Genomic DNA, 19,805 nt, shown 5'->3' on the forward strand with positions numbered 1-19,805 from the left:
CATAAATTTTAATGAATATTATATTATATTGAATGTGATACAAAGTAACATGGACATAATTTGAATGAACATTGTATTATATTGATTATGATACAGAGTAAAGTAAATGTATTTTGATAAGTACATGAGTTAGTTAACATTGTAAAATACAAATGTTAGTGACAAATATGTAAATAAAGCATAACTTAAAAATTTTGTGAAAATTATTGTCTATAAGTGAATGTAAAAAGAAACAAACATAAAATTTGATGGACAAAATATATTAAATATAATATTTTATTTTACAAAATATCGTATTAAATATTATATATATATAACATTTTCCATAATTCCAAAGTATCAAGACAAACCTATAATATAATGCAAAATTTTAAAATTTTGTGGTTGACAATATATTATTTATATCAATCTAATACAAATATTAAGTATAATATAATTTTATATAATATCTTGAACAATTCATTTACCTAATGAAATTTATCCAAATCAGAAATATACTCCCTCCTTCCAAAAGAGAATGGTTGTTTATTTTTTCACATAAATTTTTTTAATATTAATATTATATTATTACTAATAAGAATCCATAGAAAAAGACCAAATTACCCTTAATATTAGAGTAAAATAAAAAATATATATTTATATAATATATTTTAAGTTATAAAAGTATTTATAATTAATATAAAATATTAATCCCAATTACCAAATAAAGAAATAAGTATTTTGTTTTCAAACCCAAGGGAGTATTTTTTTCTACAAAATCAGCCTAAATCAAAAGTTTCACACGGATACAAATCTATAATATTTATGTAACAAATAGTTTACTAAAATAAATACTAATGCAAATCAATATCTATAATTAACACATTCTTTTTAAAAATATATATATTAATATTTAGATAATTTACAGGTTGCAAATGGAGTTAGGATTAAGACATTAAAATTGATATATTTTACATTGAAGATGGGTCTAGAAACACACAGACTTTCTCGTGAGAAATACGTCCAAACCTACTAAAAATATGGGTATAGATGAATGCACTACTAAAAATATGGGTATAGATGAATGCACTAATAAGAATTTGGGGTGTGTTTGTTTGGAGGTTTGAATTTTGAGTTAGGATTTGAATAGTAAAAATTTTAAATTTGAATAATTGTATGATGTGATATAAATAGGTGTTGATGTAATGTTTAGAATGTAAAATTTATTTTTAGTATAATATAAAAAATGAAAAATAGATATTTCATTTGATATTTTTAGAGGAAAAAAATGAAATGAATAGTATAAACCTAATCCAATCCCCCAAACATACACACCCTTAATTTATATTGATTTATAAGGGGAGGGGATCCGGCCCATTATTGTCCAGCCCCACAGTGTCCCCATCAAACGTATATATGTGATATATACATATATATTTATATATTACATATACATACATATTTTGTATATATACATCACTTTGTGTGATGGAACTTAACGGTGGCATAATATGGGGCCGGTGATCTATAGATGTTAAAGTGGTTAGATTCTGATGCTAGAGCTTATACCTATTATGAACAAAGATTAAGCTCTTTTTTCTACAAAGATAATGAAATACACATATTTATAGAACAAAAATGCGTTAATGGTTGGAAACAAAGGTGGATTAAACAAAGAGTAGCTGCATCAACAAAGAAAAACAAAGAAGATTGCTATTTAATAAAAGTCTCTTTCATCTCACATGTATGATCTTGTTCATATGGATACATGTGTCCTCAATAAAATTCCAATGGTTAATGGATGCCACTACTTTTTGCCATTTGTAGATGACTACTCACCTTATAGTATCTCATCTACATCAATACTTAATTCAATTGTGTTGTAAACATGTTAAAACAAACAATGGAATTGAGTTCTTGAACAACTATTCCAAGTTGCTCTATCAAAAGGATGGCATTGAGCATATTACCATTTATATTCTTTTATCCTATGACAAAATGGAAAGAACATAAATACTTGTTTTAACTCACTTGATTCTTACTTTTTCAAGCCTCTTTGCCTTCAAAACTTTACTAACAATACAATACTTAATTGGATGTGAGTCTCTCGTAACATCAAGTAAAAAGAATTTAACTGAACTTTAAGGATGTCATGATTGTTGGATGCACTTCTTTTGAGTTCATTTGTGCATATCTCGTTCTAATGAACCTCTTTTGCTGCCTCTCATCTTTGAATGAAACCATAACAATGCTCTACACATGCCTTGTTTCATTAATAGTTTTTGTAGATTGGAACTTACCATGGTTTCCCTTCATTGTTTAATACTTAGGGGTCCTATGATAAAAACTAAAATCATCGGCCTTCTTATCAATGACTTTATATACTCATTGTTGATTTGTTTTATCCTATTGTATCTTATGGATTTACAGGTTTGTAAGGTTGCACCTATTCCTAGGGAGACCAAAGTGAGGCAGCACATTACACTCACAAAAAAAGGTTTTTTTGATTGATTGCCCTGGTGTTGTTTATCAAAATAATGACACTGAGACAGATAGATAATGCTCCTGTAAGGATCTTTTCAATAAGCAGGAGTTAACTGGTGATACACTTCAGAGAAACTCGAAGCCACTACTTCCTAGTGTGAATTTGAAGCTTAATTTTTTGAAACATGGTTTGCAATATTGTTTGTTTCTCAATGGCAAAAGAAAGTATTACATGAAAATTATTTAGCCAGCATGCATGATGGCCTAATAAACGAGGCTCTAAAATAAACCTCTGAGTTTCAAAGCACAAAAATCCTTGTATTTAGTAAGAAATTCTATGTTTAGATGCATTTCTAGATTCAGACTATTCTGCACCATCTGTACCTGATTCAGCAGCCCTTAGTGCTTCAGCCATCATTTTTTCTCTGTTCTGCATTTGCCTTTCAACTGCGACCATATAAAGACCTGAACATGGGCACATCATGAAGATGTAAATGAGCACGAAACCGAAAAGAAACCAACACAAACCCCATAGAAAATGCACATCTATTCTCGAAATATTGTTCAAAAAATTTACAGAATGTGGCATGAAACAAAGTTAAGCCACTAATACATATTAGTTTAATGCATCTAATTCAAAGTAAAAAAAACTCATACACTTTGCCTCCAAGCAACAACAGTGAAGATCCTTTTCAGATGAGAACGTCTTAACATGTCACGAAACTTCAAGCACCAATCACCACAAATTATGTGTCTCAATTATACAAATGAAATTCAATGGCAAAAAGATACTCCAGAAATGTGGATTTATCCTCAATGTCTAATTCAATGTTATCCAAGATTTTCACCATTGAAAATTGAAGTTCCACCACAAGATTCAAGGGAGCATGACCAACAGGGGTAAGAATATCTCTAAAGGTGAAATCAGAACTGTCTGACAAACATCAAGCACTATCACAGTATCGCCATATATTATGCATCTGAATTATACAAATAAAACTAGATGGTAAAGATATACTATGGGAATTGGGATTTATCCTTAACGACTATTTTCAATTCTAAACAGTGCTTTCAATCCCAAACGAGCAACATCTGAAGGAGTGAAGAATGTCTTAAGGACTAAGCATCAGTTACAAGCCATGTAGGTTGAATAATGCCAAATGGTTAAAATAGGCATACCAACTGCAGTCCCAATTGCACAAATCCACAGAATCCTTGAAGACCATCTATCCGCAATCACTCCTCGGTCTCCAAATCCCATACTTTGTCTGTCAAAATAAACAGCCAATTAGCACATAGAATAAATTTGGTAGGACTGTCCAATTCACAATGGATCACTAGACAAACATTGGTGATAACCAACCACGAATTGACCAACAAATTCACGAAAAAAGTATCTATCATCCAGGAATTTCGTAATTCTAAATTGAAAATTCCACATTGTTGAGTATATGACAGTATTCTAAGCAAAAGAACCGATAGAGAATAACATAAACTCTAAACAGACCTTTCAGCAGAACTTAATAAAGCAAGTTGAAATATTGAAACTGCAATCCCTCATCACTCTTCCAAAAAATTCAGGATTTCATATCAAAATAATTCAACTCAACCACATACCTAACAAAATCAGAAAATTCGCAGAATTAGAATACGCAGCAGAAAAACTTCCGCTAGACTTACCCGGTTGATTAGAAGAAGAATAGCTTCAAACAAGCGGCTCTTTGTAGAGTGCGAATGTGTTCACGATGAAACTGAAAACCCGCCGGCGACACCGCGGAAAATTACTGAGCAGAAGACAAAAGGGTTGCAGGCAAACTGATACTTCCGGTGACGGTTCTTTGCTTAATCGAAGTCGCTCTTTGGATTTGGGACCGCGACTTTGCAAGGCAGCGATTTCGCGAGCTGCCCATTCTATTCCAAACCGGAGGTTCGGACCGTCGACTAGCCGGTTTCCGAACCGCGGTTACGGTTCTAACCGAAACCGGCCACATCCTTTTTGTGTGGATGTGTATCGTGTAATGTTTTATAATATTAATAATTTAATTATAATTAAAATTAATAATAACTAATTATTACTCATTCGTCTCCCATGTCACGTTGCTGTTTCTGTCTGTTCTACGTACCATGTCATTTTTATTTTTGAAAAATGATTATACACTTTAATTTTATTTTAAACTTTTTAATTTTATTTTTTTTAATTTTAATTAAACTAATTAGTTATCTTAATTTTAATTTATAATTATTTATATTATAGAATAATTATTTTCACTAATACATTCTTAATTATCTACTAATTATACCCCTCCTAAAATACCATATCTACAGTGTAACAGACACGGTACGTGGGACTAATACATTCTTAATTATCTACTAATTATACCCCTCCTAAAATACCATGTCTACAGTGTAACAGACACGGTACGTGGGTCGAAGGTTGTAATATATAGAGGCAAATTTACACAATAAACATCCTGCTACTTATGAAAGTAGCTAGCTGGATAGCTTGATTACATGACATTATTTAAATTACTTGCTTATGGACGGGCACATGCACATGCACATCACATGACCTTAGCTTCTTATGGCTTACGCTGCAAAACAAAGAACAATTGCAGGCCAATATTCTCAGCACGCTCATCACTATAAAACATTTGAAAAAGCTTTTCTTTTTGCTCAAGAGCCCTTGTGAAGATCTCTTCGACTATTTCATGGCCCATGTGACTCGCCACGATCGGTTCCGTGAATGCTCGGAGGTGCATTACAAGATTTGTCATGTCCACCCGACTCTTCTTAGACTTCGCCAACACGTCTACCAACTCCATTCTTAGAATTCGAAAACTCCCGTTGTTCTCAACAATCCTTCTCATTTCCTTTAAACTTGGATACACATTAGGAATGTTGAATGCGTCGACTTTGCGGTGCTTCAACAATCCCTATATATTAATATATATATATGTATAAGAAATAATGAAAAAAATTTAGGCTCTGTTTATATATATATACATACATGTACTTTTAAAATTTTTTACATAATTTATTAATGTTAAATTTTTTAAAAGTAATTATATCAACACTAAATTTGTCTTATTTTAGTTTGAAATCAGAATTTTTATTGTTCAGTTTGCATGCTTTTCAATGAAAATATATTAGTATTTGTTTTTATAAAATACTGTATCAAAATATTATTTAAATTAAAGTTCAAATAAATTTGATGGTCTAAGAACAAATTTAGTACCTTTTTAACCATTTCTATAAGAATGTCTCCAAGGAAATTGATCATCACACCAACATCATGCTCGATTCCTTCGTCCCTTACGCCAGGTAACAACGCCACAATAACCCCTCCCGATACAATCTCTCTAGCTCTCGCCTTCAAGAAATCATCTATATCCTTTTCAAATTGCTTAGTGTACGCTTTTAGAACTGCCTCTGGGGCATCTTTGTAGTGAATCCGACCTCTATTCCAAGCCGGGGAATTCTCATCTTCTAAATCCTTTGGCACTTTGGACAACCAATGAAGCGAACATGAAGAGTATGCAATGTGAATGGAAGAAGAAGGGAACAATATATCGTAGAAAGAACCGGGAACTCCTGCTGCAAAGTAGTTTTTGTCGTTGGGTATGGAGGCAAAAAGCGTGTTGAAGTCATTAGTGATCTGGTCATTGAAGAACACTTGGAATTCGATGGTTTTGGGATCGATCCCTTGCATGTGGCACTTTGTGGCGACTATGTCGATTATTTCTTGCATTGCGACGAGTGTGTTTGGTCCAACGGAACATCCCAAGTCTGCGATGGTGACTAATTTAGTCGATTTGGTAGATAATAGTGTTGGCATGTCCAAGGCTTCCATGAGTGCCTCAGCCATGGCTTCTTTTGCAGCAATCGCGATATTTCTCTACATATAACAACAATAAAAACATATTCTTTCGGGTAGCGACTACGGGTTCTCACGTCATAAAAAAAATAATAATAATAAAAAATCTTTATTGTTCTATGTGTCAACTTAATTTAAAATTTTTAAAAAGAATGAACACATAATGGTTTTAAAAATATTCATATGGTGGAGTTGGTTCGCCTACACCAGACGACTTCGGTACTAGAGCTAATTTTTTTTGTAACTAATGTGTTTTTCTTGTGAAATAAAATAAAAATAAGGCTATGCAATAGTTATTAGATCTCTATCTATATCTTATTGTATATACTCCTAGGAGAAAATTTATAAATAATTTGGTTTGTATTTTTTTAATACTTTATTTTTATTTTTATTTTTACTATATTTAACATTTTATTTAAAATATTATATTCAATTATCATTTTACATATTAAGACTAAAAAAAATTAGACTATGTCATGTTGAAAAAAAAAAAATTAAGTTACTATAAAATAAATGATTACTTTTTTTAATAAAATATCAGCCAAAATAACTATTCAAACAACAAAGTAAATGCAAAATTTTGATAAAAACAAAAAAAAAAAAAAAAAAAAAGGAAAAACAAGAAGGTAAATGCAAAATTCAAAAATAATATAACACTTAAACCTTGGTATTTTTAATACTCCCTTCGTCCCAGTGTCTGCTACACTGTAGTAGACACGGTATTTTAGGAGGAGTGTAATTATTAGATAATTAAGAATGTATTAGTGAAAATAATTATCCTATAATATAAATAATTATAAATTAAGGTAACTAATTAGTTTAATTAAAATTAAAAAAAATTAAAATTTAAAATGAGATTAAAGTGTGTAATCATTTTCCAAAAAAAGAAAGTGACATGGTACGTGGGACGAATAGAAACGGCAACGTGGATATGATATCTGGGACGGAATGAGTAATTTGTAAGTTGAAGAAATTATTAAGATTATATATATATATATATGCGTGTGTTTGTATAAGCTTTGTTATATTAGTTGGTTGTGAATATGTTTGTTTGAATAAGTAAAATTTAAATTGAAATAATAATTCATGCAATATAAACATAAAATTGATATATGTGATATATAAATAATAATTTTTTAAAAAAATAAAATAAAAGATCTTATATAAACTATTCCATGTTATTGAGGGAAAAAATAGTGAATAATACCTTACCAAAATCAATTTCCGTACAAATTCACCAGTTTGGTTTGGTTTGGTTTAATGCATAAAAAAATCTTTCTTTATTTTCGTAAGTAACTATTTATTTGCTTTTATTATATTGAAATATAGTAGAAATAAAATAAAAATGACTAAGATAACCTTATTAGTACGATGTGATATAAAAGTAATGGAATTTATGTAATATATTGTAAGTTGTAAGGGTATTTGTAATATTAGGTAAATAATACAATTATTAAAAAAAAATTGATACTTTGTTATGAGACGGACTAAAATAGAAAAATTGATATTTTGTTATGAGACGAATAAAGTAATTGAGATCAATGTAAATTGTAAGGGTGTCTTTTATTTTTATTTGAATTTGAAATTTGATTTAAATGATATTTCTTGATATAATTTTTCATAAAAAAAAATAATAATATCATCCAAACTTGTTGCCATCAAACATATAGGTAAGAAGGAATTTTTTTTTCGATATAGTAATCGCTATTTAATAAATTCAAAAAAAATACTTATGTCTTTTACGAAAGGAATCTTTTTTTTTATTATTATTATTTTTACTTATTTTTTTTTTAAAATATATGTTCGATTAAATTGGTATAATTTTACATGAAGGAATGAGTATATTTTTATATATGAACAAAATAGAAATTAATTTGCAAAAAAATAAAATAAAATAAACTAGAACCTGCAAATAGGAGTTTTTGGCATAGCTGTTGGCACCATCACCGCCGACCATCACAGATGATGACTGTGTCGTCAAATTCATCTTTTGATCTGATCTTCAAATATGAAATGGGTCGATTGTTCAGCCCTTCACAAGTTTGATTTATAGTTCCATTATATATATATATATATATAGATGTAGACAGATATATTAAGGCGGTTGTACACATAATATAAATATAACATATAAATTGACAATACATATTAATAGCACGAGTAGCATATATAGTATTGTATAACAATAAATATCATTAAAAAATACTTCTTCCGTCGCTTCATAATCTATTTATTTTTTCATTTTGGTCCGTCCCGTAATAAAGTATTCATTTTCTTTTTTAGTAATTGTACTGTTTACCTAATATTACAAATACTCTTTCAATTTACAATATATTACACAAATGTCATTATCTTATATCATACAATACTAATAGGGTTAATTTAGTTTTTTTACCTTTATTTCTACTTTATCCCAATATAATACTAATATTTTTAAAATTTCGTGTAAAAAACAAATGAATATATAGATATGAGACGGATGAAGTATATAATATCGTTATATAATTGGATGTTAAGTGAGCTAAGGGATGCAACCAGGAGCCATTACAATAATTAACCCATATCTATCATTATAAAAATTACGATGGCTTTTGAGAGTTTTGAAAATAATAAAAAATTAATATTTGATGTGATAGTTTATGAGTATAAAATATATTTAATGTAATATTTTAAAAAAGTAGTGTCAAATACAAAATATCAGGGTCCAAACAAATAAGTAACTAGATGAAAGAAAAAAAAAAATGACAATAAAAAGTTATGTTGGCATCACTACTTGCATTTTAATTAAGGTGTGTTCTCTTTTTTGATTCATGAAAATTTCTAGGTGTGCTCCAAATACTATGTGCGGTAGATAAGATCAGAAAATATTAAAAATTTAAATTTATAATTTTAGGATCGCAAGTTCATTCTACATTACATCATATTATCTCTTAGAGGACATCTTTATTACTACGAATGTGCGGCATACAATGAATAAAAATATATATATTTTTAATTAATTATGCTAAAATAAAATTACTATATATATATTGGGATTCCATTTTGATCCGATTTGACGATTAGCATACGACATAGAAGTAAACAATATATACTTTTTATATAATATAATATATGATGTGTTATAAAATATCATATATTGTATTATAACATAATATATATATATTCCTATTATATTATAATTATATATATAATAAATATTATTTACCTATGTTATATATATTAATCCAGTTAAATTAGTATCATCCGTGAATCCGTGCCCATATATATTTATACGTTATCATAAAATAATAATATTATTAATTAATTGGAGTAGTTGGAGGTTGCCGACAACATAATTGTGAATTCTATACATAGTAATTTTGTTAAATGCCTTGCACTATAATCAAAATTTTCTATAAATAAACAAGCTAATTTAGAGGAACGATAGAAATAGAAATATGGTAGTGATCAAATCGACACCGTTGAATTTAATTATTATTATTATTAATAATTCAACGGCCAAGATTATATAATAGGATTTAAGTATATCCGCGCCCAATTTCTCTCTACCTCGTTGATAAGTATCACGGAAAATCTAATAATGAAGAAAAAGAAAAAAATACTCTCACCGTCTCTTTTTTTTTTAATGTAATTTTAGAAATATTATTATTATATTGGAATATAGTAGAAATAAAGTAGAAATAACTAAAATAACTTATTACTATGTGTGATATAAGGTAATGTCATTTGTGTAATATATTGTAAGTTGTAAGAGTATTTGTAATATTAGATAGATAATACAGTTACTAAAAAAAATAGATACTTTGTTATGCGACGGACTAAAATGAAAAAATGAATAATTTGTTATAAGACGGAGAAAGTATTGGTTTTGTTTACTCAAATAAATTTTTATTTATATCATTCTTAATATATACTACATTCACTTTTAATGTCTGCATATATTTCGATTTTTCTTTCATTTAATTTAAATATTTAATTTTTAACGTTTTAGTAATTGTAGATCATTGACTAACTATTAATACTTTGTTTTTACACTTATATATGATCTTATCATCACTATATTATACACTTTTATATATATATATATATATATGAAAGTAAGACAATATAATATTTACATTATTATAATCGACTATTATTAAAACATTAATATTCTGTAAACAGCATGAAAGAGTAAACGTAGTCGACGACGAGAATATATAATATTTTATTCTCTACAAAAATTAATATGTAACCCAAAATACTCTATTCGTTCGGGTTATTTATGCCACAATATTCGGACATAGAAACTAAAAAATAATACTTTATCTGTTATTTTTTTATTTGGTGTGCCCCACACCAAAGTATTTAATTTTTTTTTAGTAATTGTATTATTGACTTAACATTACAAATACCCTTTCAATTTATAATATATTACACAAATATCATTACCTTTATATCATAAAATACTTGTAGATTTAATCTTTTTACTTTTATTTCTACTACATCCCAAAAACAAACGGAAAGATAGATAAATATAAGACGGAGGGAGTAATATTTTAATATAAAAATGAGATATATAAAAAATAAATTTGGCGTATTATAAAAATTTTATTAAAGAGTTAATAATAAAATATCATGATAAGTAGAAAAATAACGACAAGTTAATTGGTTATTATTTGTTAACGTAAGAGTAATAAAATTATAAGTTTGATAAAATTGTTTACTATAAAATGGATTATGCATATATTAAGTGGACAACAACAACAAAATGACATAATTATTCTGGACGGAAAGAGTATTATTTTTTATATTATTGATATGATTTAACACTAAATAAATATAAATTAGTCTATTCACTTAGCATTCCCAATAGAACAATTTATCATAAATATTATTTAAAAATACAAATGTACTCACATTAATAATATATATATCACTCACTCGTTAAAAAATCAATAATTCAATACAAAATATTACTCTTTTAATCATAATTCAAAGTACTCTTTAATACAATTTTTGTAAATCTCATTTTAAAGTATTATTTTTCAATTTTAGAAAAAATAATCATACAATAATATCAAAATACTCTTAACTTTTATTTCCGTTATAAACATATCATTACACGTACCATTATTATATCTAAAACGTTGAGCGTACATACTTACTATTATTTATTTTTTATTTATATATTATACTTTAATTAAAATTTAAAATTATAATTTAGATACCAAATTTAAATAGTATCATATAAATTTTTTTAATTATACTAAAATTATTAAATATAAGTTATAAAATTTTAAAATAAATTAAAAAATACTAATAATTTAATGCTCCTATTGTATTGTAATTTTATTTTTAATTTATATGTCTTCTTTAAGTTAATATATTAAAATATAGATAATTAAATTTTAAAAATATTTAAATATAATTAAAAAAATTAAAAATATATATATAATTTTTTATTGAAAAATACAATCATATTAATAACTTGTCTTTGTTTATTCCAGGGATTTTGTGGGATTTCTACTATTCTCATAAAATTTTTTTTCCAAAAACATCAAATCAAATATTTATTTTTCATTTTTTATCCCAATCCAAAATCCAAGCCCTCAAACAAACAAACACACCCTAATAATTTTGCACTTTCAATGTTGCATCCAAATAATTTTTCATGAAAAACTGTTTTTATACCCAAACACAAAATCCTACTTCTTCTCTTCATTTCTGTTTCTTGTTTCTGCTTATTCTATTTCTTTTTATAAATAGACAGCTACTAAAATATATTTCTAAATAAGTTTTTATTAACTTTCCAATTTCAAAAAGAAATTAGACAATAATTAATTATTTAAAGTAATCAATTATGGAGAAAAATAATACTCCCTATATATTTTAAACAGAAATAATGAGTATTGTTATACAAAAAAATCTATTAAGTAACAAAAATAATTAGGAAAGTGAAAGCAACAAATACTCTAAAATGCTATATATTCTTGAAAAATTGCCTAAAATATAGTGTAAACATTAGTAGTGTAGTGTAAGTTTTATAAATAATTAGTCAATTTGTTAATTTGAAAGTATATTTAAACATAGAACTATAAAACAGACCCGCCTCCCCCTCTTCGGCGCTCAGTCTACGCGGCGGCCGGCGGTTTTTTTTCCGCCGCCTGCTTCGGGCGGACCACGACGTTCTGCTACGAAGGGCGTTGTCTTGGTGGATTGTCGAAGTAAGAACTCAATTTCTGGTCTTCGTTTCCTTTTTGTATGCTGATTCCTTTGGGATTATGCGGTACATGCTTTAGGCCCTATTTAACTACAAATCTACAATTAGTTACTTTTATGCCCAAAAGTTTGCTTCTTTTACTTGTGATCGGAAAATTCTCTTTCCTCTCTATCTGATTGAAATTATTACACTGCAATGGAGGTGTTGAATGCGCTTGATGCATGCATAGAACCATTTCAAATGAAAACGAGAGGGGAAATGTTTTGATGACGTGATGCCAACGTGGGCAGATGAAAACTGGCTGGGTGGCTGTTTATTAAGAAGTTTGAATTTTAATCTCTGTTTCTCAACCCTGTCCACTGCAAGAACTCTGGTAACCCTTGACATATGCAACTTATCCGCACTTCATTTGGTTATTTGGTTACATGAAAATGAAGTGTTAATTATGTTTAAAGTATTTCCCCCAAAGCTTATTGCTCACATTGGTAATCGATGAGAATCGGTTCAGGCAAAAAAAAACCAAGAACTGTTTGTTTCCTATGAGTGCCGAAGGTAATAGATTGTTTTATCCATAATTACAACATATATATTATGTAGTATTTCAAAATAATCAACCCCTAAAGTACGCCAAATGTGATTAGGATGGATGAAAACAACATAGATATTGGATCGTAAATTGAAATTTTTAGAGTATTAAACTCACTATTCTTGTTCTTTTGAGATTATCCCATCCTATTTAATAGTTTGTAATAAAATCTGTAAAATAGCATTATGGGATTATAATCCCATAACACAAAGTAAATATGTCCTTTTTGGGAGCACATCAAGAATGTATTGGTAATTTATTCTGGACAAGGTATTAGGGATTATGGTTGCAATATCTAGTTTGGGTGTCAGTAAATAGTGTCATGATTTTGGTGCGTAGAAAGCATGCCCCGATGACAAAATGTACCGAGTGCATTTTGTTAATTTATTCTGGACAAGGTATTAAGGATTAATGCTGTAATGCCTAGGTTGGATGTTAGTGTCGTGCCAGAATTTTGGTGTCTTTAGGAATCAGTGCACTATTGGATTTGGAATGCCTCTTTTTACCATCATTTGGACAGTGCATCTTCATTAGCATCTTGCCCTTCACCAATAATCTTGATAACTGAGAATTGTGAATGCACATGATGTATTCTGCATTGTATATTGTTCGTGGTAGAATATTTTACTAATAATGTTTACCGATATTCCTTTTACAACATTCAACGATTTTTGGTTTAAATAATTCGAAAGGGAAAGAAAAGAAAATAGGAGAGAAAATGAAATTGTTTTGGTTATGTTCTTTTTGAGTTTTTTTTTTTTTTTCAATATTTTTACTATACAGTTTCCTTGTTCCCAATAAAACCATATTTGTTTTCCATAAAATATCGCATCCAACCACTATTCACCTAAAAACCAACAACAACCAAAACCTGCAAAAACACAAAAGAACACACTTTTCTTAATTGTAATAATTAAATGCACATATTTTAAAATTATTAATAATTGTGGTCAAATAATTTAGTGATATTCTGAATTCAAATTTTAATTGAATACGAGCTGCTTGCTTGTATGCTCAAGCTTGATATTTGCACAATGAGCTAAATGAGGTTGAGCCTTTCATGCCTTTTCTGCACATATTAGGGCTCAGGGCAATATCAGAAAATACAGAGTGCTTAACTCAAGTTTGGCTAATTTACACCCTCCCTATTTACTATTTAGGTACGCATTTAATTCGTAGGTATTCGAAATTAATGGCTGCATTATCTTTACATACCATTCTGACGTGGATTTAATTAATTCAGATTCTCTGTCACATTATTCTATGTCTCCATTTTATATAAGTTCTTCCATCGACTACATCGCCATTTCTATTCGTCTTCTCACCCTCTATTTCATCTCTTAGAAAAACCTCAGACACAGAAAGGGCATATTGAATAGGAAGGAATCCTTCATGTAAACATTCTGTTCATAATTATTTCTTAGTCTTGTTTGATTGTGTTGGTTACTGATTTCCTATTTGTTTTTTAGATTCTGCATTTGTCCATCTTTGCTGTTTGAGTGGTGGGAAATTGTTTCTGTCATCTACCTCCACATATGAAAAACAATATAAAAGTTTAGTTAAAAAATTTTTTTACTATGAATTAGTTGCTGTTTCGATGTGATTCATATGATACGCCGTGCATCATCTTTCTTTATTGTCGAATTTTCATTTACTATGGGAACCAATTGTTGATGAATTGTAAATTTGAGAATTTTTTACATGAGAATAGAAATTTTCTAATTGGCTGATGCTGAATGTGCTTCTCTCAGCTTGAATCCATCATAACTTTATTGCAGGTAAATAAACAAAATTTAATAGTCTTTAATGAATTTATACAGCATTTTTGCTTTAGATTTTTCTAGTTATTAGAGTTTGCTTCGTTCATTGATTGCCTTCCAGATGTCTTACTTATATGGAAATGATGGAAGGCTATGTTTCTTGGAAACAGGAGACATATAGAAATGACAGATTTTATGTTTATCACTTTATTGAAAATTAGAATAGCCATTTTTTGTTTATGGTTAGTTGGTCCTATATGTTCAAAACTGTTGGCTTGTCAATAGATTCAACATCCTGAAGGATAGGATGCCCTTTTTCATTTTAATGTCTTTGTAACTTTTATGTGGTGCAATGCATTTATTCATTTGTGTTTGAATTTGATTTTGATTTTGATTTGGGGTTTCATCAGTATATGATAACAACCGTTGAATGTGCAAAGAGTTTCTTATTTTGTCTATTCATGTGAAGGATGGATCTAAATGTACTACATTTTGGTTCTTCACGCACTGATGAGGATGAGAAGAATTTGAGGATATTGCTTGAAGCTTTTGGTTCTGTGGTTTCCCTTGAGGACATAGCTTCAATCTACTCTCAAAATGGTCAGAACATGCAATCTACTGCTGAAACCCTCTGTAACATGCAGGGTGGCATAGCTGAAACTTCATCGAGAAAACCACAGGATAATGTGGGAAAGGTATTTTCTGCATCTCCTCTTTCTGATACTGTATTAGAGGCATCTGCTTCCTCAAAACCACAGGACACTGTAGAAAAGACATCTTCCTCAAAACCACAGGACAATGTAGAAAAGACATCTTTTTCCTCAAAACCACAGGACAATGTAGAAAAGACATCTTCTACATCAACTCTTTCTAATAGTGGATCTGAGAATGATCAGGTGGTTAATTCAAAGCCAAAAAAGTGTTCAGCAACAATTGGAACTGTGTCCAGCATGATTGGAAAGGATTATGTCAGGCCTAGACCTCAGAAAACAGGATCGGATAAGAAGGGAAAACCAGTGAAATTACATTTGGGAGATTTTCTTGCCTCTGAGATCTGGGAAGAGAAAAATGTGGATACTTCTCATGCCAAATTCATGGACAGAGATATGCAGGAGTTTATTTTCAAAATGCTTGGAGATGGCTTTCAGCTGGATAGGAGTGTGATTCAGGATGTTGTCGGTAAGAAATTCTTGATTATTTTGTAAAGCTGGGTATTGTTAGTGGCAATTGTTTTTTGGCACTGGTTTGATAGAAATCTATGCTGTGAAATTGCATGTACATGGGTAATTTCTTAAATAGAATTCTTTGTTCCTTTGTCAAAGAGAATTATCTTCTACAATTCTTGATCATGTGATTGAGAACTCATGGTTTCATCATTACAAAAAAAATAATTTGTCAATAGTTGGAATTAGTGGCTAAAAATACTCATTTGTGCTGTTTGAATTTGTCTATTTTGAGTGTTTAATTAGTCTTGAGTTTCTTTGTGAAATACCTCCAGAGTTGCCATTCTATTTTCGCATAATAATTAACCACAGCACACATCAAATCTCTATAAACAATTAGACATATGAATTGCTAAACCATTTCATGGAGATCTTTCGAAATGGCTCCACAGGTCGTAACATAGAATTGAGTTACTTTATGGAGTTCTGTTTCTACTCCAGTTGCTTGAACTTACTTCATCCATGGCCATTGATGATGTAGGTTATTTAGATATTTTTCAGTGCAATATTTGTATTTAATTTGTTTTCATTTTAATAACATTTCAAATGATATATTTTGTTTATATTTTATCTCCTGAAGTTGACATCAAACTATTTCATAGTTCATACTCACTTTTGACTCAAATGCTATTATGATTCAAATAGACTTACATACATTTTTTCAAAGAATATCAACTTGTGATTGTTTGAGTATTTAAGTTAAAGTCCATTACATCTTTTAATAACTCACTTTGCAATGTTTTAAATTGCAGGTCAATGTGGCTACAATATGCCAATGGTAAGTCTCTTTTGATTCAATTGTTATGAATTAACTGTCATCTTTATTGAATTGATTTGTTTGTTTCTTTTTTCTTTTGAACTCAATTTTGTTGAAGAGTTTTATGCTTTGTTGCTTCTGAAGTTTTTTAGCTTTTCTTTGCATAATTATGCTGCATGTAACAGTTCATAAGAGTTATATATGCTAACTATGGACTACTCCTTGTTTCCATTTTTCTCTTCCTAAAACTATGAAGTGCGTAGATAAACTTCTCAACCTGTCAACAGCAGCCCCTGTGAAAAGTGATGATGCTATTGGTATATCTGCTGGAGATGTGAAGCCAGCTGCAGGAAGGTATGGCACTTCAATTTGTAATATATGTTGTGCACGTGATACATAAGAAATTCTTCCCCATATTGTAGAACAGACATTCTGTAATGACCTTGTTAATGTGGTGAATCATACTTATGTGTCAGTATGAAGACTGGTGTCCAAATGGGAACAATATTGCCTCCGGCAGAGATCGAAAAGAAGAATATTGAAAGAGAAATTTTGAATGCACTTTTTTGTGCACCTGACAGAACAGAAGAGGACTCCAGTCCAGTTAGACCTGTGCAACAGCCTCTATCTAGGATTGTGACCAAACCACCAGATGAAATATTTATCGAAGATTTTACTTTTATTACAAGACAAGCTGTTAACGAGAAAAGTAATTATCACTTTTCTTTGCTACTAATCTGTTCTCTATTCTTGTATCTCATTTAAATATTATTATATTAGTCTGCACTAATTTTGGCATTTGAAAAATGCAGATATACTAATGAGTTGTTTACTCACTGGTTAGATTTTTACATTGATGTTTTCTGGTGCATGCAAATTTTGGTTAGGTTATGAAGAAAACCTGAGTAGCTATGAGGAGTTCCACAGAGTGAAGGTGGAATATTGGGATAGAATGAAAGAGTGTTACAAAGCTGTAAGTTTGTATTCTACTATTGTGGCTCACCCTTGCTGTCTACACTTCCTCACGCTTTTCATGAACCCCTTTCAGATTTGAGTAATTAGGATGTATTTCATACTTTCTATGCCTTCACCTTCAGTTTCTGTAATCTTTTTGTGGTATCTTAATTTTCTACAGGCTGTGGAAGCATATACTATGGAGGATTATGAAAATGCAAATGAACTTGTGGAGAAGGTACGCAATACGTATCTTCGAATCTGGAAGAAATAAAAAGATTTGATCTAAGTTCTCTAATCATATAACTATTATAATCTGACCAATTATTCCTGAAGTTCATATTATATTTCCCAACTGCAATCTAATGTCATGCTCATCTTTATTCTCTATTTGGACTCTTTTCACTCAGATAGTATATGAGTTTATGCATAGTCAATGACTTGTTAATTTTGAGTACTCCGAACTTTTTCATTGATTATAATTGGACGCTTCATTTTTGTTTGAGCTTTTACTGCTCCAGCCAATATTCACTATAAGGTATTATATACTGATTGATTTTAGTAAGGCATGCACATTGGTAGCTATTTTGATTACATCCGCCACCGGTCTTCTAACAAGTTATATTCTGCCATCTACAACCAGTTTCTCAATGATAATATACAAAGTTGTGAAGGGAATCTGAGTAATTTGCTCAGGTTTCTTGCACGGAATTGTACATGCATATACATAATTCAACAGTTCAGATAGTTGCACCTGCACTCTGTTTAGAATATCTAGAATTTTATTTCTCCTAAATCTATTTGTGTGAGATTGATTTTCCTATGACCTTACTCATAACCTTATTCATTTATATCGCTTTAGGGTCACTCATATATGAGGAAGGCCCAAGAAGCAAATGATAAATCTGCTCAAAAGCTTATTGAGGACAGGTGAGAGTGAAGAATTACACTATGTTCTTTACTTTCTTTATGGTAATCTGCTCCTTTTATTGTGCCCTTGACTGGTTGTGTGTGAAATAACTGAAGAGTCCTTGCATCTCTTTGTTTTGTCAGCGATGAGGAAATAATTTCTTTGAACATGCACTATTTGGGGCCAAAGGATGCTCTACGCCAAATGAAGCTTAATTTGACAACCTTTTCGGGTTTGCCAGGTCAGTTATCTTTTCCTTGCCATTTTCTAAAGTCTAAACCACAATCCTTAATCCTATGATGGGACTCTGACTTCATTTTCATCAGGTATTAGCTGCTTAAAGGTTGTAGTTGGCACTGAACCGGGAGAAGCCAAAGACGAACGGAGAAAGCATCTGGTACGAGCACTTTGTACATTGTTTGAGCACTGAATAATGGGAAACCTTGTCTACTTTCAAACTTCAAGCAATGCTTGTCTAACTGATAGGGAGAATTTGTATTAGGTTTTTTATGCTTGAAAAATAGATGCATTTATGTGTAATGCTCAATTACATGAATCATGACAAGATTATGTGTGCAACTGTAAAAAAAAATGACAGCAATAGGTGATGATATGAGATTTTGCCAGTTAGAATCATAGAACAATTTAGCTTATCCCTTCACATTTCTGGCTGCAGATCACAAAGCTTTTGGAGAAAGAGGGGATTCCCTGGACAGAAGAAGGGAATGGACGGATAATCACCATTGCTGTGAAGGAGATAGATCCGAGAAACCTTAGCTTTGCAAACAAATAGCCAGTCTTTCAAATTCTCTTTCCATAAGAACTGATATTTTGAGGTTTGATATTGTCTTCGACATTCTGTGGCAACAGATCTTACCATTTTATAATGAGCGGAAGGGAATGTACAGGCAATCACCATCACCGTGATGTACGTATCCGAAGAAACCTTGGCTTAGCAAACATATAACTAGTTTTTTGAAATTCCCTTTCCATATAAACTGATCTTTTTGAGTTTTGGACATTTTATTACCATTCATCAACAATCACTAATGGTAGTGCCTTTTTTTGACTATCTG

General features: G+C 29.9%; 3 protein-coding genes across 7 annotated transcripts; 1 reads left to right on the forward strand and 2 right to left on the reverse strand.

Moving 5' to 3' along the window:
* Window positions 1-2,534: 2,534 nt before the first annotated feature.
* LOC127266157 (uncharacterized) lies at window positions 2,535-4,448 on the reverse strand. The gene is made up of 3 exons (XM_051296313.1): window positions 4,144-4,448; window positions 3,643-3,731; window positions 2,535-2,928 (listed from the first exon to the last, which is right to left on the reverse strand). Exons 2-3 carry the CDS (start codon window positions 3,722-3,724, stop codon window positions 2,828-2,830), a joined length of 183 nt encoding a protein of 60 aa, XP_051152270.1. The 5' UTR covers window positions 3,725-3,731; window positions 4,144-4,448; the 3' UTR covers window positions 2,535-2,827.
* Window positions 4,449-4,886: 438 nt separating this feature from the next.
* Window positions 4,887-8,401, reverse strand: LOC127266156 (loganic acid O-methyltransferase-like). Its single transcript, XM_051296312.1, has 3 exons — window positions 8,244-8,401; window positions 5,699-6,358; window positions 4,887-5,396 (listed from the first exon to the last, which is right to left on the reverse strand). The coding sequence occupies exons 1-3, from the start codon at window positions 8,322-8,324 to the stop codon at window positions 5,043-5,045; spliced, it is 1,095 nt and encodes a 364-aa protein (XP_051152269.1). The 5' UTR covers window positions 8,325-8,401; the 3' UTR covers window positions 4,887-5,042.
* Window positions 8,402-12,400: 3,999 nt separating this feature from the next.
* LOC127265950 (putative nuclear RNA export factor SDE5) lies at window positions 12,401-19,801 on the forward strand. 5 transcript variants are annotated; one of them, XM_051295996.1, is made up of 13 exons: window positions 12,407-12,543; window positions 12,741-12,912; window positions 15,355-15,580; window positions 15,680-16,064; window positions 16,861-16,886; window positions 17,122-17,219; window positions 17,342-17,574; window positions 17,753-17,838; window positions 18,001-18,057; window positions 18,682-18,749; window positions 18,873-18,970; window positions 19,056-19,126; window positions 19,406-19,801. In XM_051295996.1, the coding sequence occupies exons 3-13, from the start codon at window positions 15,356-15,358 to the stop codon at window positions 19,520-19,522; spliced, it is 1,464 nt and encodes a 487-aa protein (XP_051151953.1). In that variant the 5' UTR covers window positions 12,407-12,543; window positions 12,741-12,912; window position 15,355; the 3' UTR covers window positions 19,523-19,801. The 5 variants fall into 5 exon arrangements, with proteins under 5 accessions (XP_051151951.1, XP_051151953.1, XP_051151954.1 ...); XM_051295997.1 differs by having other exon boundaries at window positions 15,782-16,064; XM_051295993.1 differs by having other exon boundaries at window positions 15,355-16,064.
* The last annotated feature ends 4 nt before the right edge of the window (window positions 19,802-19,805 follow it).

Source organism: Andrographis paniculata, unplaced genomic scaffold, assembly GCF_009805555.1.
Source record: "Andrographis paniculata isolate CXL003 unplaced genomic scaffold, ASM980555v1 Contig74END, whole genome shotgun sequence".
Classification (NCBI taxonomy): domain Eukaryota; kingdom Viridiplantae; phylum Streptophyta; class Magnoliopsida; order Lamiales; family Acanthaceae; genus Andrographis; species Andrographis paniculata.